The sequence below is a fragment of the Xylaria bambusicola genome (assembly GCF_022495145.1).
Source record: "Xylaria bambusicola strain CBS 139988 unplaced genomic scaffold F5B22scaffold_56, whole genome shotgun sequence".
Classification (NCBI taxonomy): domain Eukaryota; kingdom Fungi; phylum Ascomycota; class Sordariomycetes; order Xylariales; family Xylariaceae; genus Xylaria; species Xylaria bambusicola.
Window position 1 is genome coordinate 225587 of NW_025953609.1, and position 22027 is coordinate 247613.

A 22027-nucleotide genomic window follows, 5' to 3' on the forward strand; every position below is an offset into this window, starting at 1 on the left:
CAGCTGTCTCCTTACTAGACCGCGTGTTTAATGTCGTAAACACACTAGAGAGAGATATATTTGTGTGTCAGATTTTACGTCTTTGGTTGCGTTTTTATTTTCTTTTGTTATGATATACCCTTATCATGGTAGAATTAAAGTTTTATGGTTTTGCTGTATTTAGGATCAGATATGAAATACCACTTAATAATTATCCCTCTACTCTCTGTTCATACTTGATTCATCTTCCTGCTATACACGTTCATGTGAAACATTGTCGTCGCTGTCTGTTTGGTTTGTGCAACTAAGTGTTGATTGATTTTTGCTATGTTTGAACGAAACTTGCTTAGGTACCCATTGACGCCGTGAGACTAATTATCTGCCATGCACTGAAGCATGACAATATTCTATCTGTTTGTACCCCTTCTATGACATAACCATCACCCCCAGATCTTTAAGCATTAATCTAAATTCTCTAAAATCATTTCCCGCTATCAAACACACTTTTTTTTTTTTTTTTTTTTTTTTTTTTTCAAAAAATATCAACTAGCACCTCATTCCTTTTTCCGACCGAAGCGCTTCAACGGCTTCTTCAACGCGCCGACGAGCTTGCCCAGGGCCCCGAAGATGTATCCGAGCCCGAAGCTCCAGCCGCGGATGCGCACCGTGTAGATGAAGAAGTAGACCAGGGCCCAGTTGGAGATGCAGAAGGCGAGGAAGATGCCGAAATCTGTAGATAGAGGAAGTTAGTTAATCAGTCATGTTTTGCTAGGTAATGAGTGGGGTTACGATGGGAGATGTGATGGCGTACCTCTCCACTTCTCGCTCGCATCGATGTTGAGCGTAGCGAGGTATTGGTTTCCAGTCATGTAGGGACAGTACTGGCAGTCTGTGCGCGCCTCAGGGTTGAGCAGGTAGCCGCCGGCCGAAGAGGCGAATGTGCCTGCGTAATCGCCACAGGTCTGGCCTCCGGGAGCGTCGAAGCGTGCCGTCTCCGCGACCTCGCACTCAACCGGGGATCCGTCGAGTGTCGCTGCCAAGACGCCACCGATCCAATATGTGCTGGGATTGATGTAGTAAATCCAGTATCGCCAGAATACGGGAATCATGCTATAGGGTTGTACGACGCCGTTGAACAGACCGAACATGACGAAGAAGAAGGGGAGGATCTGTAAGTTGACATGGGTTAGTGTGAGTCCATTGAGACGCATATGTTTTGTTTAGGGGAGTGTGAGACTTACGTTTGAGATGACAGTGAAGCTGGGGGCGAAGGCACAAATCCATTGACCCCAGCTGTTCATGAAGAGGAACATCAAAATGGTCATCAGATAGACATATCCCGACACGGAACTCTGCGTCGGCAGACCCGTAGGCCAGTACCAGAGTGCCCAGTAGAGTGTGCCTGAGACGATTGCGGCGGGGATCTCGGCCAAGATATTAGCAGTGCAGAACGCAACCCATCCGTAGACCCGGGAGGGATACTCTCGCGCCTCCCAGAGAGCCATATTCTGGAAGAACTTGGGCAAGACGGCATTGACGACGGTAGGCGGAATGGTGACGATCAGGAAGCACGTGAAGAGCCTGTTTTGCATATCCTGGATCGAGTAGCCCAATTTCCAGAACGTGAAGCCATTGAAAATACCTACAATGACTGAAACAAACAGCTTCCCGTATAGATAAGAGCTATCTCGCCAGTACTGACGGAACATGCGTTTCGTCAGCTCGACTGTCTGTGTGTATGTCGATGCGGCGTATTCCTTGTACGCCTCTTTCTTCTTTCCACTTTGTTGATCCTCCGTGGCGGCGCTGCGCACCCTCTTTAGCCCATCGATCTCCTCAATCACTTTCTCCGCCTGCTCGCTATTGCGCCACTCCTCGTTCCAGTCAACCTTAGTGCCATCCTCGCGCGTATGCGGCCGTGCGGCCGTCTCGAGGATAAACTCGGCAATGTTCTTACCAGGCGACGGACGCGCACCGCGCTGCGAGAAGTACTCTATGACGTCTTTGCCGTTGTCACCGATGGGCCCAAAGTAGAATGTATTTCCGCCAGGGTTCAGCGCTAAAACCATATCGAACTGCTGGATCAAGACGGAGCTCGGTTGGTGAATTGTGCAAACTATAGCTTGGCCGGCTCGCGCAAGTTTCTTCAGAAAGCTCACAATGGAATATGCGGATTGAGAGTCCAGACCGGACGTCGGCTCATCGAGGAAGAGGAGAAGTGACGGTTTCGCAGCGAGCTCTACGCCGATAGTCAACCGTTTGCGGAGTTCAACACCGAGAGAGGAGATTATGGCGTCTTGGAGATCATTCAGCTCGAGTAGATCGACGATCTTGTCGACATACGCCAGTTTCTCGGATCGCGGAATACTGGACTCTTGGCGTAATAGCGCGCTAAATTCGAGTGCCTCACGTATGGTTTGCGTGCCGTCGTGGAGATCTCCTTGAAGACAGAAGCCTGTATTGCGCTGGAAGTCGGGTCCCAATGGACGGCCATCAACAAACATCTCGCCGCTGACAACTCCCGTGCGCTGACGCTGCGCCAGCGTATTTAGGAGAGTTGTTTTGCCCGCACCGGATGCGCCAACTAAAGCAACGAGAAGACCGGGCTTTGCGTATCCATTCACCTTGTTCAATAATTTCCGTTCGCCGCCAAGGTAGGGTACAGTGTATTCAACATCACGCCATGTGAAAATAGAATCGCTGTTGCTCAGTTGCTCCAGATCGGATTCGTCATTCACAGCAGTCATATTTCCAGAGCTGTTCGAGGATGTGCTAGAGTCTGAGCCCATGTTCTTCTCCACGTCATCGGGCGCCTCCATCTTTTTGGCTTGCGTTTTCGCTTTACGACTCTTCTTGAAGATGAGTGCACCGCCGCCAGCGGAAACAAAGCTGAACATCTCCGTAGCGATAACGGTGACGACAATATATAGAACTGTGAAAGCGATTACGACACCAAAGTTTCGCCATAAGTTTGTGCGACTGTAGTTGAATTGCTCCTGCAAGTAATCGCCGCCTGTGACTTGAGCAGAGTTAATTGCTGCGCCCCTCAACGAGCACCCTTGAAAGTCAGGCTGGACGTTGGGTCCCTGTGGAACGAGTTGATCAGGCGCGCACTGCATCGTACGGGCGGAAAATTCGTTCGTAACAACGGCCTCGAAGCTGTAGGATAGAGGATTCACCCAATAGAGCCAGCCAAACCAGATATACTTGCTCAGCAGTTGTGTCTTGGGAATGACGTATCCGGTGTAGATGATAAGAACGTTCAATGCAATACCAGAAAAACGAACAGCCGTGTCAATCTCCGGTGAGATGCTGGCGAACATACGATAGAGGGCCGTTACCAGGATCGTGGTGGTGTAGACGAACAAAAGATAAATCCAAAACTTGCTGACATCGCGATCAAGATTCGTCATGAAGTACATGATAATGCCAAAGATGACCACTTGAATAAGGATCACAGGTATATCCGTGATCACACGAGCAAGGGCAACTGCGGAAGGGCGATAAAAGGCGTAGTCTTTCTGCCGCGCAGCTACAGCTCGTCCCGAAACTGCTTTCATAAGCTCGCTTAGTTGCAGCCAGCCTAAGAAGAGAATAGAGAAGAAACAGGCGCCACCACGCGTGAAAGCTCCCGCGGTTGAAAAGGGCTGGTTGTAGTAGATTGAGCCGACGATGAGACCGTTCGATATAATGATGAATAGCTTTGTCCAAAGGGTCGTGGTGTCGCCGAAGAGTAGCCAGAACTCGCGTTTGGTGCAGTTCATCACCTGACGGGGAAATGAGACGGTATACGGTGACTTTTTGCTAACGTTACCCGACTTGCCCGCTTGAACGGCGCCCTCGAATCGCTTCGTATCTTCGAATTCGGTTTCTTGGAGATGTTCCTCGTAATCCCGCACATCCTCCAGTAGTCTTTGGTAATTTTCCGAGTTTCTAAATGCCTTCTCTAATTCCTCTGCAGTCTTGGGTGCTTTGTTCTCGAAGCCTGGTCTAAATCGCCTCTCCTTGGGGTCTGTGACTGCTGTCAAGAAGTCTGCCGTCGTCTGCCGCTCAGGACACTCAAAACCAAGGTCGATGAAATACTGCTTCGCTTCTTTGGCAGGACCGGAGTAGATTTCACGTCCATCATCAATTACCAAAACCTTATCCATCAGCTCATAAATTCCTTCGCCAGCCTGGTAGAGGGTCACGAGTGTTGTGCGGTTGGTGATATCCGTCATAATCCTTAGCGATTTAGCATAATCCAAGGCTGTCGAGGCGTCGAGGCCACGAGTTGAATTGTCCCAGGCCATGACTGTTGATTTTGATGCCAATGTTTCGGTGATTGACACGCGTTTGCGTTCGCCACCCGACACACCGCGAACATACTCATCGCCCACTAATGTGTACTTTGTGTGACTTATTCCGAAGATCTTCATCAAAGCGGTAGCAATGAGAGGAATATCCTCCTTCCCTGATTTCTTCGTCTTGTTGAGTAAGGCGAAAGTTAGTGTTTGCCACACGTTTAGCGTGGCGTGGTGGATGTCGTCTTCTGGATTATAATTGACCTCGCCGCGGTACATCTTCTTCTGTCTTTTTGCTGGGATGCCGCCATACGAGACGTCACCTTCAACAGCAGCGTAAGATTCGCGGTTGTTGGTGATTGCTTTCAGGAAGGTAGAGCATCCAGACCCAGGGCGGCCTAAGACGAGCATCATCTCGCCATCGCGAACACATCCGGTGAAATCATGGATTAATGTTCGTGTAGGAGGCTTTCTGAATCGCAGCGAAGGCAATAATTTTGTGAAGTTATGCCAGAGATCTGGGCCAAAAGTACCGATGACGGCATCGGGAACTGTCCGTACGAATGACGCAGCACTTCCAATGCCCTTGACGGTGAGGTTTCGATAGACGACACCGACCCTCTTCTCCGATCCTTCTTCTGTGCGTCTCTCGAATCGTCCCTCACGCATGAACTTGCCCAGCTCAAAATCATCACCATCGCCTCCGGCTTCCGCAGCAGCACCAGAACGGTCAGCATCTTCCCTTGCCCCTCGTGAACGAGAAGGCCGAACACGACGACTGGCCTGGGTTTCGTGTGTCCGTGTCTGATGCAGTTGGATGAGATTATGTTGCAATTCTTCTAATTCTTCTCTGGCTAATTCTGGATTCACACCACCGGCATCTCGTTCACCCCAAGTTCCGGCGAGAGCCGGTTGCACTTCTATGGCTCGGCCAGCTTCTACATCTTCAGCTGTGGGATGCAGTCCACCAGCATCTAAGGGTATCTCATTTCTGTGCCATGGATTCACAAGAGCTCCAGACTCGGTTCGCTGAAGCTGGAGGTCCTTTCCGTCGACTGTCGTGACCCACATGGAAGCAATTCCGTGTCGGCGGGCGTTGTAAGCTAGATAGAGCGCTCCGTAGCTAGAACCTCGGCCGCTTCCGTAGGATGTGTCCCGCAACTGGTTCACCAAAGCCTCGAATAAGGATGTATTCTAGCAGAAGTCCAAAATGGAAGAGAAAGACGAGGGAAAACAGATACAGAAGGACATATGTCGGGACTACCTAAGGCACATCGACTGACGACTGATGACTGACGTAGCGCACTCGACAAAGAGCAGCCGGCCGAATATAAGAAGGGCGAGCGTACCCGGAGTTACGGGTATAAACCAGTCTTTTCTCCATGCTGCATTATTCATCAGCGGTCTAACTCAAGTCAAGTCGCGCATTTTGGCTGTGGGCTGTGTGTGGTTGTGGACCGCGAATCATGTCGTCACATAGGAAAGTAGAGATGTTGTGAATGACGGCGGTGGTTTAGGGGGTCCTAAGGGGGTCCTACTGCACCTGCACCTGCACCTGTACCGTACACTGACCGTATATTACAGGCTACAGCCGTAGCACCGGCTTAGCGCATCCAGCCTGTCTCGCCTGTCCCCCAGCACACGCCGCGCGGAGCCCCCGTAGTGGCCCTTAGCGGCCTTGGTAGACGCGGATCAGCCTCGATCTAGCGGTAACTACCTACTTGCAGTACTGCATATGTACATGGCGAGGCGGTGTAAAATAAAACTGTCACTCTCAAACTACGTCTTACACCTACAGAAGTGACAGCTTTTTCTTCCACCGCCTCGCATGGGTACCTGAATGTATTCAGACAATCTTGGAATTGTGTGATCGACTATGCTAGCTTCGTGCCCACCAACCTCATCAAACTTGCAGTTATGTATTATAAATCAATGGCACACATGTGTGCTTGGTAAGATATACACTATCACTGACTTGCGTACATTTGTTTTGTTTTTTTTACAGCCTATTCCAAGGTCTCCAACGTTGAGCTCGATAAACTGGTATGTACGTACATATAACCAAAGATTTGTATTACACCCCCTAGATCCTCACTCGCGCGTTGAAAATTGTCCAACGAAGAGCTCTGGATTAGCCCAAGTCATCGGGTCCATCCATGGGGGCGGGGGGCATTTCCCCTGTTTCCGGGTGTGCGGAGCCTCATAGTTATCAGTTGGCCATGGCTGATTAATAGAGAATAGAAAAAAAGCTTCACACTGCTACCCTTAGCCAATAAGGAGAGCTTTGTTATCAAGACGATGGCTGCAGGATTTAGACTACATACCTAAGTTGTTATCCGGACCCAGTGGCCGCAACTATGGGACCGGAAATCTCGTTCATGCCTGACTTGTTGCATCGGCGATAAAAGATTTTCGGTTCTCAACCTTAACTTAGATCGGGCTTTAGGAGTAGTGGTATTCTCAATGCGGAGATTACCCCTTCACGCTCAACTGACTCACGCCGAAATTCTCGAATAACAAACACTACCTACCGAAAGATCTACTTGCTATGCTCCTAGGGTGAACATAGAACCCATACTATCCATATCTAGTTGCGGATGACTGATGAGCCTTCTATATACAATGAGTATATAGTGAGGCAAACCATAGACGCCAAGCACCATCATGTTGTCATACCGAATACCTACCACCATAAAAAGTGCCGTCCCACCCTAGATACCCCACTCAGTTTTTAGCTTAAAGACATCAATTGATCCGATTCGCTTATCTCCAATACCCACTAAGTATCGGCAACAGACCGATCATACTTACTCATCAGCAATAAAGTGCTTTTGCTAGTAAATAACACGTGCGTAGCCGTGAGCTGGTTGAATCAGACGAGTGAAGTGCGAGACATGTTTTGAATAAGGTAGGGCGGGGCTAAGCTTAGTTCCGTCCTCTTAGATCCATTCGACTACCTATGACTTGTTCTTCATTCCCATCCTAATTTCCCCTTCTCTTGAACCATCTAATAGTTAGGAGCTATATAGCCAAGACAGAAGCCGAGCTTGATACCGTAGCCGCGAATTGAGTGCAGCAAAGAATTTGACGAAAAATAAAGTGAAAGCCGAGTGCGTCAAAGCAAACATCTATTCCAATTTTGATAGTCTCTCGTCTTAGCATGGCCAAAATGAGATATTGTATCAAAAATTACCATTCAAGCAGTAGAAACGTCAAGTGCATATGAAACCTCTCTCTAAGGGACCTCATGACATCGGCTGACTGAGCAAGTGAAGCACAAGTGACGTATATGGCCAGCAAATTAACGGGAGTCTTAATTATTATCAATATGTAAGGCGGGCAGCCCCATAGATGTGATAAGAAGGCGATCCCAAATATGCATTTGATACCATAAACATTATCATTTCTATTTATATCTACAGAAAAGCTTGCTATCTATTCGTCCTTTGTGTACTTGGATAACTGTCGCCAACGAGACCCGAACTTGAAAACTAAGATGGGAATGGGAACCAAGACGATGCCGATTCCTCCCAGGACAGACACTCCTAAACCCCAGCCGAACCGTTGAACGAGCGGGTCTGTGGCCAGGGGTAAAACAGTGCTCATCAGACAACGGGTAACAATAATAGCAGTCATGCCCGACGCAGCGTATAGGCCAAAGGCATCAACGACGTACGCATTTAGGGGTAGAATCACAAGCATCAACGTTGTGCCTACCAGCCCGACTGCAAATAGGAGCAGTGGCAAAGGCAATCGCAATTGCGACGCCCAGCCATACGCCACCACGCTCAAGGGAAGGCCAAAAGCCCCAAGGATGCCGATGGGAAGCCGGAACTCGGGTGCTCCGACACCCTTGTGCTGATCCCTTAGCTTAACATATATCTTGTCGAGCAAAAAGTTTAAGAACAATAAGCTAATGATCGAGCCAATGCCTACAATGCTTGTTAGATCGAAATTCGTCGCTCACTCAGAAGAAACATAGACCCAAATCTCCCACTTACTAAAACATAGAAATGCGAGCCCTGCCGCGGCGGGCGTGAGACCGTACAAGTCTTGCAAGATTGCTGGAAATGTTGTTGAAAACACGTAGTAATAACTGAATGAGACGGCGCCGTGAAGCGACAAAACCTGCAGGACGCTCGACCCCGATAGGACGATAGCAGGACGGACGGCGCATTCCCAGATTTTGTGGAGACTTGACTTTCGGTCTTCTTCCATGTCGAATACGGTCCTCAGTTTCGGGTTGCCCGTTTCCTTCCGCAACGTCGCCGCCCGACGCCGCAGAACCGCTACCTTATACGTCTCTCTAAAGCAGGTGAAGAAGACGAGCTCGCAGACAAGCGCCAAGCACACCGAGAGCCACAGAACCCAGCGCCAGCCCAGCTTTTCGGCAATCGCGCCCCCAATTGCCGGCCCGAGCGAACCCCCTATCAGCGGCGCCAGCGCAATGCAGCTAATGGCGGACCCGCGCTGCTCAGAGATGAACATGTCGCCAACGATAGCCGGACCCAGCACATTCGAGGCGACGGATAAGCCTGTCAACGCACGGGCGCCGATGAAAATGGGCGTACTCTGTGACATGGCGGCCAGCGCCGTGGCGAGAATGAACAGAACGTTGGCGCCGTTCATGACAGGAGACCGCCCGAAAACCTCGGACAGCGGCGCGATGAGCAACGGGCCGGCGGCCTCACCCAGCTCCCAAATAGTCACCAGCAGTACGCTCGCTGACTTGCTGACATGGCCATCTTCTAAATCATAGACGATCTGATTGGCTATAGGCACGACAGAGATGCATGTGAAAGTTCTAAGAGTTCGAAGTCAGTGTGATTCAATCATTGGCACGATGAAAAGTAGTCACATACACTGTGAATGCCATGAAGGAGAGCAGGAGCACTATGCCCCACTTGTATGTCGTCGGCCATTCCATGGGGTTCTCGGCGTCACCGTCGACGTTGAAGTCGACGATGTCCTTGTGGGAAACCTCATCGCAGCGCTCGGTGTCGAGGATGCGGACGTCTGCCAGCAGGGGTTGCGTCTCGTCCATCTCACGGCCCAGATCCAGTCCGTATATAATTCACCAGTCACACAATAAAAAACAATAGTACCAATTGGGCATGGAGGAGAAAGAGACAAAAAGTTGAAATTCAAGATTCAAGATTCAAACCTGGACTATTTAAGTCTCGACAGGGGTCCAGCACCTGCATCGGTTGGTTGCGGCCCGCCGTCGAATGGGCGCGCACAAGTGCGTCCAGCAGGGGAGTGCCATTGGACTGACACGAACATGTCTTTCTGTTACGGGTTAGCTGCTCTCGATGCAGTTTGGCACATCGCGCCCTTCACCTTTGCGTTTGACGACATCGGCGGGCTGCGAACGACTAGTCTCGCGTCTTTCCTCCTCCCAAAAATGGCTATCAGATGGTGTCAGCACTTTGATGGTCCAACTTTATTGAAGGATTCAGTTCTCGGCACCAACTGTGAACTGCTTTGCGCCCAAGCGCAAGCCGAAGCCGGGGCGGACACCAACAGCTAGGTTAGATAGTTGTGGGCCAGCAGTCTACTTAAGAGGATCAACGTTCGAGAAATAAACCGTTCGTTCGTTCCTACAACGGACCCAGGTCCTACAGTACTTAACCAAGTAGACCCCTGTCTCTGCATTTTTCCACGTTGATACTACTTAAATGCCTAACTACCACATGAACCCCGCAGTCTACACGATGAAACCCATATTCATCAGCCCACGACGGTTACAAATTCATGTCCAGTTCGCAATCTCGTGGTCAGGCCAGGCAGGGACTCATGGCAAGTTGGCCATCGGTTATTAGCGCTCTCGTTACTACCAGCCGATGAAAGCCGACTGACGGGCTTTTGCCACTGATGCTGCTCGCACGAATTTCAAGCGAAAAAACACGGCGCGGTTGTCAGGTTTTGGACAAGCATGTCTTCGTTACAGTGCATTTCGGCGCGGAGACGGGAATGGAGCCCGGCGTATGAAGAAAGAGCACAGAGAGCTAAGGTACCATGACCAAAATAGTAAGACTTCAAAAGAGCACATCAAATATGACGTTACGAGAAGCATTGATTCGTCCTATCGTAATAACAAACATATACTCTAATCATCCAATCATATATAGACCGACCTCGCTACATGTCTTTTCTTTTCCATGTTCCGATTATGCACGAAACCCCGATGAACGTACAGGTGACGAGGGGGGCTGAAAGTGAGACCACTGGGTGGTAGTTTCTAACCTAGCCATCACTTGATGAAACTAACAGTTCTTCCTGATATCCTACGAGTACCTAGGTAAGCGAAGGGGATTCCTCCTCGTTCTTTATTATTCAATAGAGACCAGACCCATTTCATTCATATTCTGCGGTTTACCTAGTGATTCTACGATTATTAGTGGCTAAGATTCTCATGTATAGTCCTAATCGCAGTCTGAAGGAAGTGAATGGTGCCTCGCTGCGTATATATAGGTCTACAGTCAAGATTACTCGGACACTATGTTGAACCCAGGATGGAATTAGATTTACAAGGTGGTCATTAGATACACTCGCTCACTAGTGGATAATATGTGGTTCTCCCATGAAATATGACTATGGACATCGTGACATGTGCGTAGTGGCATCTTGTTATGTTTGTGCCCACTAGATGTGCCCTTCCACATCCACTTCGCATTACGCTATTGCTCGCGAGAGGGTGACGTAGCCGTTGATCCAATCCGTCGGCACTCTCGTCGGCCTATACCCGCCTTGAAGTTTCGTACGAATGCAATGTCTCGCGGACTCTCCTCGATCGTCCTGCCCATGGCTCGCATGCACCGGACAGACTGTAGGTACATAGTGAGCAGATAGAGACCTTTTCGCCTCCTTGAATCATGAATCGGTAGCCAGTTTCCATAAACCGTCGCCAAGGTAATGTGCGTCCTCGATGACAGGTCCTTTCCCCTTGTCTTTGACCTCTTTGGTACCCATGACCAGGAACCCCACAGCACATGCCTCCGTTTTCCCTTCGGCCCTTACAACGACGGGCTCGCCCTTTACCAGCTCCCTCGTCCACCTATCATCCTCGTCCAGCTGCTCTCCTGCGCCGTCCTCTGCGCGCACAGTGACAATACCACTAGGTAACCTTCCACCGGCGGATGTCAGGCCGGGTGCCATAAGTGTTGCCCCTGAGAGCACGAAGCGGATCGCACCACGGTCGATGCGTATGCTAGGGAAGGCGGCAGGGAAGCGGTGGACGAGCTTGAGGTGGGGGAGTAGCGTAGCTGTGTCCTGTTGGAAGAACAATGGCTCGCCGTCAAGGACATATAAGGTACATCGGTCGGGCAGCTTCATAGCCGACAGCGACCCTTTCTTGGGGAGGATCTCATCGATGTAGCGGTGCAGCAGCGGGAACGTGGTTAGAAGCGACTGGCGAAGAGACCGCTGTACTGACGACTTTAGTTTCGACTTGGGGGCCGCTTGTATCCTGAGGCGCGTCAGAGATAATTGGTCATTCAGTCATTCAATCTTGACCGGCTCGATCTCTTCCAGCTACCGCGAACGCGTCGAGACGGGCAACAGACTAATAGGCGGGGTTGTAGATAGGGGAAACGGCCATGCTGGCGCGACGTGGGAGATGGAGGACTCCTGACAGCACGGCGTGGGATGGACTCAAGTGCAAGAGAACAATTGACTTACTCCTTCTTGAACATGTTGGCTGGCGGTGTTGTTGACGGCTGTACGAACCAGGTGGTATGATGATGATGCTCTGGGAGCTTGTGACGGCTTGGAGGGGTAAATCTAGCATACGAGAATAGTTGTGCCCCTCATTACCGGATTGGGACGAGGGGCAGTTCCGCAGAAGTGGGGTCACACTAGTGGGGTCACACTAGTGGGGTCATATCGTCAACGCCTAGCCTTGGGCGGATAGCACCGGATTTACTGCCCGCCTAGGCTTCTGCTCTAGGCTGCCGTGGTAGTAGATAGTACCCTTGCTATCCAGACAAAGGGACACGAACATCATGAATAATAAGTACAGATTGCCCTGCCATGCCGAGTACATGGGTAAGCAATTGGAGGTAAGACGTGGAAGGTGAAATGTCAAGTGTGGACATAATCATTGTTCATTATTCGTACGGACAGTGAGTGAGCGAGTGACTACGTTGGCTAGCCTTCCTTCTTGCGCAGGACCATCCTCCCGTTCTTCCGCTCAGAACCATAATCGCATCATAGTATCGTATTGTCAAATAAGGGAAATAGGAGAGATCTCAGCAGAGGTAGGGATGCGCTTAACCGTGCTGAACATGACTGACAGTGCCTTTTTCGTCGACATGGACATTGAGTCTGTCAGGACGGTAGTCCTTGGTCACCATCATGCCAGGCGTGATTACGCGACACTTCTCTGGCAGGTCCTTCTTGCAGAAATTCTGCGCATCAGACACAATATATCAGCTAATCTGTTCGAAGTGATGGGGGTGATGGGGGGCGATGGGCGACTGACCGTTTCGCTGTGCGAGTCATCAGACACCGTCTTGCCAACCAGCTTGTTCTGCCACTCTTGGGTCAAATCCCCAGAGTTATCTGTGACACCAGGAACAACGAGAGGCATGTTGCAGGTTGTGTTTCTATTGGGTGGGGGAATCTCTTGGGTGTTTTCTTGAGTTTCTTGTGCGTTGTGTGTTTGGAGGTGATGCTTGGTATCTTCAGGTTTGATGGGATGGGGAAGTTTAAGAAGAGGATGCCTCGTAGGGTAGGATTACGTATGCACCTACCTATAGAGATCCTTAGTTAAGGGAGGGCTCATGAGAACCTTGGCAGCCGCATCACAAACCCGCGATCAATCGATCGCCTTTGATATGACGTCAGCTATAGATTGTACCTGCCCCGACACTACCTACCTAAGTAGATAGATACCTTTCACGTGTTAGCAGCGTATTCCTCCCCTTTATTCCAGGGATCTTTCTTCACATTGTAATACGGAGTTAACATTCACAGAAGTGGTAGACTTCGTTATCGCACTTGGTCCCTTTGAAACCGGGTCTAACTCCATTCGATGGTTTAAGTGGCATAAGAATGCTTTACGTCAATTGAAACGTAATTTCGCCTACGAAACGGCAAAAGAACTGGATATAGCAGCTCGGGGTGCTTTAAACTGGTGTAATTAAAGTTGGAAGATGCTGTATTGCAACTTGGAAGTGTACGTCCACACTCACTACCTACCAAACCTAGGTAGCCATACACGCGACCTATACTTTCCACAAAAGACAGCCCACTAGATTTAGCTGTAGACCTTTCAGCTTTTCCTCTTCACTTTAGGATTAAATACAACGGGTGCCTTAACTGGTAGTCTTATCTCCAGAAAATAAGCCAATCGTGACAATCTATGCCATTTGTCTTGTCAACTGGACACGGTTCAAATACCTACCTAGGTAGTAAGTAAGTTCTACTGTTGAAACTCATGCTATTAATCCCAAGCGATAATGCCCCGCCCACTATGTCTTCTGATATGCAGCGAGAGCTCTCTCCTTTGTCTTTTTGTTGCAACACCAAAACCTGGCCGTGTACCTAAGCTCGCTCGAAGGGTATGAAACCAGCGGAGGCTTGATTCTTCGAGCATCGTTGGGTGGCTGCCAGTGATGAACAGGGTCGAGCTCGAAAGTTCTGCGTCCAGCGAGAAACCTCGGTGGCCAGATCGATCTCGTATTCCCTTAGCCTGAGGCATTTCCAGAAGACCACCCTAGAGGGGAAAAAACGTGGTGCGTTAGCTTCCAGGAAAGCTAACGTCTTATGGGGTACATTCATCGTTACCACAGGTATGTCCTGGAGCGTCTCCTCACCCGGCGGCTCAGTATCACTCTCATTGCCGCGTCAGAAATTGCTGCTTAATATCACGATGCACCCACCTTTTAGGAATACTGAGGGAGAATCAGAGAGGTCAATGATGAAGAGCTCCTAGACAATTAACGCCTACTCGCTTGGTAACAAGAGATCAGTATTTGCGTCGGGAGCATCTGAGACCTAAGCAGGCTAGATTTAATGCTTACCTGTTGACTGCACAAGGGTATATGGAACCTGTTGCCGCCCAATTTTAGACCACTAGTACTTGGATGGAGTTACCAGTAATCAGGGGACGCGCAAAGAAGAGGCAAGGAAAGAAATCCTGCAACTGATAGCTGAGGATTGATGGGATGATAAGGTCGAACTCGTTTGAAGGCTTAGATACAGGCGAGGGTTAGGGTGTGACGAGCGTAAAGAGATGAAGAGCTCGGTGAAGATAGATGGTTGTTGTAGGAGAAAAGCTGGGAAGAACTGGAGAGAGACGGGTATTGAACAACAATACGGAATGAGAAGAAGAGCAGGAAAGTGTCGATGATTAGCGACTGTGTTGGCAGTTACTTCCTATCAAGCTTCAATACGGACAGCATCACGCGTGAATACGCAGTCAAGGAGGTTGCGTGCAGAGAAAGAGGCATGAATTTTGGTTAGCTATAGGGGTGGGTTTGCAAGTGTACCCAGTTCGTTATCAACCTAGAAGCTGCAAGGCGTACGTCGCTCTGGATCTTACATACCGTGAATATAAACGAGCAGTAGTCTTCCCTAGAAACTACTATTGCTAGTCGGACTGTCACGATCTATGGACCAAAGAGGCATATCCTTCTTAGAAAGAACCCCCTTGCGAACCATGGTAGCAAAGGACGAGGGGATTCAGGGCTCCTCGTGTGACAATAAGAATACATACATAAATACCCCTATACTAAACAACGAGATTCTCACACAGACCTATAAAAATGCGGCGTAAAGTATCCCTTACACAATTAACAAAGGAAAAATAACTAATCTAGCATCCTTGATATCTAATGGGAAACAGCAAAAATAAAACATACAACACCGAGGATTCGCTGGTCGTCACCGACCCAACTACTAATTCGGCGCTCATTGGCTTATCTATGGGGGAGCAGACGGGACCCCGAGTTTTCCAGTGGCTATGGTCGTATGTAGCAGATAGTCAAACTATTTTTCTATATATTCATAGCCGTCCATGGGTGAGGATCGTTGCCTCTTATCTACTCATTTCATAGACAGACAACAGGCATGCCCACATAATTGGTTCAGCAGCTAACCCAGCCGGAAGCCGATTGGGATGTAGCCAACGATTTAGAAGCTGGCGGAATATTATGTCAGTTGAATCTGTACTCGTGTCCGCCTCAGGTGAGGATGAGTCTGCAAGCAGGGCATTGCTGATACCGGCTTCAAACCGCTGTTGATTACCTAGGTAGGTACTTATATATATAGCTTTATCCAGAGTTGGCGGGCTTCATAATTGGGAGCCAGCAGACAGAATCTCTCGATTGAAAATTCCTAGTGTGCGCCTGATCCAGAATAGATCCAATCTACTGCAACTGTGATTACTCCTATCTATAGATGCGCTGTTTCCTTTCATATGCTAGAGTAAATATCTAATGAGACCTTCAAACCGCGTCATGAGGTGAGTATATTAAAAGCAAAGCGACCACTACTGGCATCTGCAAGCCTCAATTCTTCTGGGAGTGAGATTTACCGATAAGTAATCATATCATGTAGCATCACAACGCCACGGCAGTAGTGCTACACAAGCTAGATACATTTTTCTTCTTATTCTATGATGCGTGCAAATACCTACCACAACAGTCCTCTTAATTCTAGGCAGAGGCCATACAGTAGCGCGGGACGCGTAGCACAGTGTCGTCATAAAAACAATAGACGCCGTGGCGAGACAAAGCCCGAACTTTACTGGCTCTTGTTTGGCGATTCTCATGACGGACACGGCTCAGCCATAGCAATTACGTCTTCTACGCTACCCCGTCACATCCTGCCTTATTAATAATCGCCTCGGCGATGACGTGGGCTTAGAGGAAGTTGAACACAAGGCGGAGGAGGAGAGCCCGTTTGTATACAGCCCGCGCACAGAATCGTCGGTGGTAGCACCGGTAGAGAACCGGTGAGCATCATTGCGAACAGAAATATAGCATCTACTAGAATCTAAGCCTCCAAATTGCTAAATAAAAAAGGTTGAGCGGTCGATGGGCTATTTTCTGAGTAGAGAAATCGCACGCAAGAAATAGAAAAGGCTCGGGGACGGGTTGTTATATAAGTGCGATAGTGTAAGAATGAGAATGACGCGAGCCATCATACAGTCAGCCGACCACACCCTCTCAGCTGTCTGCGGGCAGCACTATCTATAACGATTACTTACCTAATACTGCTCAGAATCCATGATTAGACATAGATATGTATATACACATATTTATCAACACGCGTGGTTTGTCCAATTATCGATACTCATTCCAAATATGGCAATTCATGGTTTGAGCGGCAGCATGTAATGTAGGTCTTATACATGTGAATCACAGGTCGGAAGGAATAACCCCGGCCCGTGCTTCGGCTCGCTTCATCTCATCCATCCGTCCATCCTTCCCCCATTCCCTTCCTTCATCCCAAGTTGAGGGTTTCCAGAGCAGGGGTTCCCGACAGATTCCCCCCGGCAGCACATGGCAATTCCTATCAGCATACCAATCATCGAGACCTACAGCCGCACGTTCTAGCCTAGGACCCTGTTCTCCGCACTGCATAATTTAGTTAGTCATGTAGGTCAGTAGGTATTTCCAAAGTTGACAGAAAACGCGGCTTGGCAGGGCAGGACGAAGGATGCGATTCATATGCCAGCCATGCGTCTTACCCCGTCTGCAAGCAGCGTTTTAGGGCGCAACTCCTGAAGCAAGGCATCATCAGCTACCTGCCTACTTACTTACTATGTCCTACGCTGTCCCTGACCTGTTCAAACCTGCCCAGGATAATAACATGATATATCATTTTTTCATGACTGTGTCTGCATGGAGATGGATGAACAAAAAGCAAGGAAAGGGTTAGAGAAAAAAAAAAAATAAAAATCAGCCAGCCCTATGGCTGCATGCCAAGCTGCAAGAGATGACAGCCGCGCATGCTATAATAAGCAACGGGCGCGCGTCGGTCAGCCTCAGCTCATCGTAGCTGGGTGACGGAAGCGGCATTAGCGGGCTCAGCTATCACCACACTACCACGCGTGCAAGACAATGCAAAGTGCTGCTGCCGCCGTGGGTGACGCATACCGATGTGCAAATCTCGAAATCTACGCACTAACGTCTACAGTGTAGGCCGTTCATCAGTCAATGCTATGTCACTGGCTGACCTAGCTGGCTACCTAGTTGTAGACCTACATGACTAAAGGCCCAAGCCTCCATCAGCTTTCTCTAATGTTTTAAACATGCCTGGGGCTGGGGTTCAAAAAGCTGATCGGCGTGGAAATGAGGTGAAGCTCACCGGCTGGGCTATATGTTTGTGCGACGAGGAGAGGTCCGGGCGGTGATACGGGATACGATGGGGGGAATCCTATAAACACATAATAATCACTGCCCTATTGACGACCACATTTTCGTTTTAGATCTATATAGATTAAATTTTTTAGACCGGTGGTAATGTGTTTTTTGTTTCCATGTTCTGATTTCATCTTGGCAGCATAAGTCGCAGCAAACAGCCTTATAACAGCAACCTGTACCAAGACGTTTCTTCTTGAAACCAAACGAAACGGAACGGCGCTCCTTAGAAGGAACATATCCGAGCCAGAGGGACGAGCCCGAGGATCCGGCGCCGACTTTACAGTTTCTTAAGCAATAGTCATTAATACCCACTTCGCTTACTTCTTTCCCCCATCCTCTCCGACCTCTGGATACCCAGATATCCACCATGCATCCAAGCACGACGCTCCCCGCCACGCTCCTCGGCCTTCTTCTTAGCTCGGCATCGATGGCCAGCGCGATATCGGATAGATTGACATGTGTGCGTGAGAACGCCGGCATATTAGTCCAAGCAGCAGCTTGCGGGAACGAAGATCCAGTGCGGCTGCAAGAATGCTTCCTGTCTATTCCGGATATCGTCACAACGGAGTATCTGCAGAGCTGTTTCGTAGAAAGTGGGTGCACGATAGCCGAAGCGACATCAGAAGCCACGACGATACTACAGAGCTGCGACGCAAGCGTCTCAATCCCAGAGTTACGAAGACGTAACGCAGCACCAGGTAAAAGCGTCCCGTCCCCTGCTCTAGAAATAGACGAGCATCGTGTGTCGTCCATTAGAAAAAACCAACTAACACAGCAGTAGCAGAAACATCGCCAACGCCCACCCCAACACCCGCACCCGACGCCAAAAACAGCTCATCGGGCTCCATCACAACCAGCGGGATAATCGTCTCAGTCGTCCTAGCGGTCGCCGCAGTGATTACGGCAGCAGTAGTCCTATTCTACTACCTGCGCGAGCGGAAAGCGCGCGCCCTCGCCCGCGCACAGGCAGAAGAAGACAAGCGCAAGAGGGACGAGGCCGACGCCGAAGCCGCGCGGCGCACGTACGCGCAGGACCAAGTCCGGCGGGAGCGCGAGAGACGCCAGCAGAGGGAGGCGCTGGAATGGGCCCAGCGGCGCGGCAGCCCGAGATATCCCGAGAACCCTTTCGACGACCGGAGTGCCGCTTGAGGCAGGCCAACCTAATTCCTTCTTCGCCGATTCATCACGTGGTTAATGTGGCGTTCGTTGTGCAAGTTGAGACGCAGGGACGACGCATTCGGCTCATTTTCATGGCGTTTAGTCAGGTCTTAGGGCGCTTTGCTGTTTTTTTTTTGTTTTTTTTTTTGATACCTCATCGTCGGAGAATAGAACTCGTTCGATTCATTGCATTGGTGTTCGGGGTTTTCTGAGACTGGATATCGCGGCCCATCGAGTCTTTCTTGATCCTCATAATCCAAATTTGTTCAAAAGGCTTTGGTGTTGTCGTACGACGAGATAGACGGTAAATAGACCATATCGATATCGAATTCGATTTCCAAATTTGATCAAATGCCCAAAAACTTCCTATTACTCCTATTGCCCAGACTGTTATGGCAAATAGGGCGTGGTGCTCTTTTGCAAGATAAATATTGCCGTCTTTCTCGAGTGGTGCATGGATGAATATCCTTGTCGTCGTGAAGCTGCCGCTATGGGAGTTTCAAAGGCGTAGCAAAGCAGACGTTACCTCCGAAATGGTCCTGGGTTTTGATCGCAGTATGTATTCGAAGGCGATCCCCACCGTTTCACGCGTGGGCATTATTTTTATTTCTTCGTATACTTTTCGGTGATGTTTAGTCTTCTCCTGGTTGAGTTGAGATACCCTTGGTACTGGCCATAGCGTAATTCGGGTTCTAGCAGTCAGTGTGGGCCCGTGAAACAAATCACAGGAGGTTAGATTCAAAGATATCGGAGCGCAGACTGTGGATTACCGTCATCATCATTAACTTCTAATATTTTCTAAAGAAAAAAGTATCCCTAGCCGAGGAAGCGTATGCCAACATGTGCAGAAAATAGGTGAGTTGAAGTATGTACGTGAAACAAATGCGAAAAAGGAAGAAACGTAGGAGTACAGAGTGCTTTCCTTGGAAAGCCAATAAGGCCATACGGATACCGGATTAGGGAAACGACAGCACAGCTCTCACCCTTTTTATCCACGTATCCCTTCATCATAGCCCCCCTAGTCTTGATCTCGACATAAAATAGATAAAGTCCGAAGCCCCTTCAAAGAATAGGGAGATTAATGGAAGGCCCGTATAAGTGTCGAAGTATTGTCGTATTAGTGGATAGAGAGATTAGGCGGCAGGCGTAGGGAGAGATGAACCTGGTAGACCTTTGGACCAGCTCATGAAAATGAAGGCCACAAAGAAAAGACCACTGCAAATAAGACCCAGCTTAAAGCCAGCGGGATTGCTGCGGCGCACCTCGTTAATGGTGAGTTTGGCATCAGTAGTCATCTGTTGCAGTTTCTCGGCACCGAGCTTGTAGTAAACCAGACCAGCGAGAGCAATTGAGTAGCCGAAGTATTGCTGCAGAGTCACCGGGTCACCAAAAATGACCATGGAGGCAACGACTAGCAGGATATCCTTGAGTACACCAGACATGGTAAGCACGACAGCATTGGTTTTGCCAATCTAATCGCATGTTAGCATTACAATAATCAGTGCAAATTATATGGGTTAATGCACATACCAGTAACACGACGGATACGTTGAGGAGGAAGGCAACGAAAGCGTTGGCAATGAGTGTAATCAGGCCAACATTGAGAATGTCGCCCGTAGTCATACGGGGGAGTTCAATCAGAATTGTAAAGAAACCGTTAATGACAGCGCATGCAGGGGCGTAATCTAATCGGTAGTTAGCTCTTCGGCTCTGCATTTTCAGAGGGTATGAAGCACAACATGAAAACCATATCGTTGTGAAGACGCAGCCTATGGTTCACATTATATGGGAGGCTTTGGAGGGCTTCTTACAGTACACAGAGACCAGAGGGTCCATCTTAAACTCATCAGAGCTCAACAAGCGCTGGACCATGACCAGTCGCAGCGCTTCACAGACAATGCCAGTAACTTGGACTAAACGTGACGTTAGATCATTTCGCATTAAATTGAGACAAGCGGGTTCATACTGATGAATCCTAGACCATCGAACTTGAGCTCGCCGAATGAGGCGATAGCCACACCGATGACGATGGCGGAAACGTTGACTAGCTTGTTCAAGTTGGGGGCAGCCATGCCGAATGCCCATGTCGCGAGGAGAGTAGCGACAGCGTTGGTGGCCTAAGTAAATCTAATCAAATTTGACCGTCCATTTCAAGAGACGCTGGGATAACAAACCTTGAGCATTTGAATGAAGGAAACACTCAGGTAAAGGTAAGCGAAGTTACCGAAAATCAAGCTCAGACTGAACATGATACCAATCGGTACAATGGCTTTTCTGTTTTATCATTAATTACACGGAGTTCAGATCTATGGCGTCGGGTTCACGTCGTGTGCTTACATGTAGGTATTGGCGTTCATAGGCACCTTGTGGCGCGAGTCCAACGTCGTGGTAAACTTAGCCATAAGCTGCGTCATCAACGTAGCGAAAGCCATGTGCCACGTTGTCAGGAATAGAGCTGTCAATCACTCGGGTCAATAGACTGGTCCAGGCGCAACAGCATTTCCATTTTGGACATTACTCACGATAATCTAATCAATCACGTTAGCTGGTACTCAACTGGACGGGTTCATTCATGTAGGTTGCTTATTGAACAGGTGGCTTGGGGCTACGCAGGGCTGAGGAGAGACATACCGAACTTGGCAGTGAAAAGCACCCATTTGTTGAAGAGAATGACACTGGAACTGAGGGCAATCCATAATCTGCGGCACCTGTCAGCACAGCGTAATCCACGATGGCCTTGGGCCTTGAGGAGAATGATGAGATGGTCTCGTACGCGATGTAGAAAGCCGGGTGGATGTTTTGCGTTGGCGGCGGTACCTGAGCCACCCCGCCCTCGAGCTTGCGCTCTTCGTTAGGAGAGCCCATTTTGTGAAGAAGGAATGAGTGTGTTATGGCAAGGGCTTGTGCAAGGGATATGACAGAGCGCAGTTGAAAGCAGTCTCTCAGTCGGCTCTCGGACGTGGCGTGGTGTTTGTGATGGAAAAGATGGTGAAGTCGCACGGGGATTAAAAATTCTTAAGGAGAACGAGCAACACGGGATGGGGACCCAGGCACTTTTTTTTTGATCTGATTCAAGGCCAAACTCGACATATGCAGATCGGTACTTGTCTATACGTGGGCTACCTACCCACTTTACTTTAGTGCACATAGCCTAAGTGGCCCCTACTGTACTTAAGTACAGTACCTAGCAGACCTAGGGAGGTGGCACTTAGCATCTCACAGGTACCTGTACCT

General features: G+C 49.2%; 6 protein-coding genes across 6 annotated transcripts; 1 reads left to right on the forward strand and 5 right to left on the reverse strand.

Annotated features, from left to right (window-relative positions):
• Positions 1–269: 269 nt before the first annotated feature.
• F5B22DRAFT_623471 (ABC-2 type transporter-domain-containing protein) lies at positions 270–5760 on the reverse strand. Its single transcript, XM_047976061.1, has 3 exons — positions 1221–5760; positions 791–1148; positions 270–709 (listed from the first exon to the last, which is right to left on the reverse strand). The coding sequence occupies exons 1-3, from the start codon at positions 5331–5333 to the stop codon at positions 534–536; spliced, it is 4647 nt and encodes a 1548-aa protein (XP_047826793.1). The 5' UTR covers positions 5334–5760; the 3' UTR covers positions 270–533.
• Positions 5761–7101: 1341 nt separating this feature from the next.
• F5B22DRAFT_446680 (MFS transporter) lies at positions 7102–9371 on the reverse strand. Its single transcript, XM_047971924.1, has 3 exons — positions 9125–9371; positions 8264–9066; positions 7102–8194 (listed from the first exon to the last, which is right to left on the reverse strand). Exons 1-3 carry the CDS (start codon positions 9304–9306, stop codon positions 7698–7700), a joined length of 1482 nt encoding a protein of 493 aa, XP_047826794.1. The 5' UTR covers positions 9307–9371; the 3' UTR covers positions 7102–7697.
• Positions 9372–10765: 1394 nt separating this feature from the next.
• F5B22DRAFT_623476 (PUA domain-containing protein) lies at positions 10766–12091 on the reverse strand. Its single transcript, XM_047976062.1, has 2 exons — positions 11943–12091; positions 10766–11730 (listed from the first exon to the last, which is right to left on the reverse strand). Exons 1-2 carry the CDS (start codon positions 11954–11956, stop codon positions 11136–11138), a joined length of 609 nt encoding a protein of 202 aa, XP_047826795.1. The 5' UTR covers positions 11957–12091; the 3' UTR covers positions 10766–11135.
• A 110-nt stretch (positions 12092–12201) lies between these two features.
• F5B22DRAFT_446683 (uncharacterized protein) lies at positions 12202–13371 on the reverse strand. Its single transcript, XM_047971925.1, has 2 exons — positions 12745–13371; positions 12202–12670 (listed from the first exon to the last, which is right to left on the reverse strand). Exons 1-2 carry the CDS (start codon positions 12850–12852, stop codon positions 12533–12535), a joined length of 246 nt encoding a protein of 81 aa, XP_047826796.1. The 5' UTR covers positions 12853–13371; the 3' UTR covers positions 12202–12532.
• Positions 13372–18002: 4631 nt separating this feature from the next.
• Positions 18003–19128, forward strand: F5B22DRAFT_660196 (uncharacterized protein; the record flags this gene model as incomplete). The annotated part of the gene is made up of 2 exons (XM_047980260.1): positions 18003–18333; positions 18417–19128. The coding sequence occupies 2 exons, from the start codon at positions 18003–18005 to the stop codon at positions 18782–18784; spliced, it is 699 nt and encodes a 232-aa protein (XP_047826797.1). The 3' UTR covers positions 18785–19128.
• Positions 19129–19926: 798 nt separating this feature from the next.
• Positions 19927–21658, reverse strand: F5B22DRAFT_639180 (triose-phosphate transporter family-domain-containing protein; the record flags this gene model as incomplete). The annotated part of the gene is made up of 8 exons (XM_047977683.1): positions 19927–20265; positions 20324–20478; positions 20605–20706; positions 20760–20910; positions 20968–21067; positions 21131–21248; positions 21425–21492; positions 21567–21658. The coding sequence occupies 8 exons, from the start codon at positions 21656–21658 to the stop codon at positions 19927–19929; spliced, it is 1125 nt and encodes a 374-aa protein (XP_047826798.1).
• Positions 21659–22027: the final 369 nt, after the last annotated feature.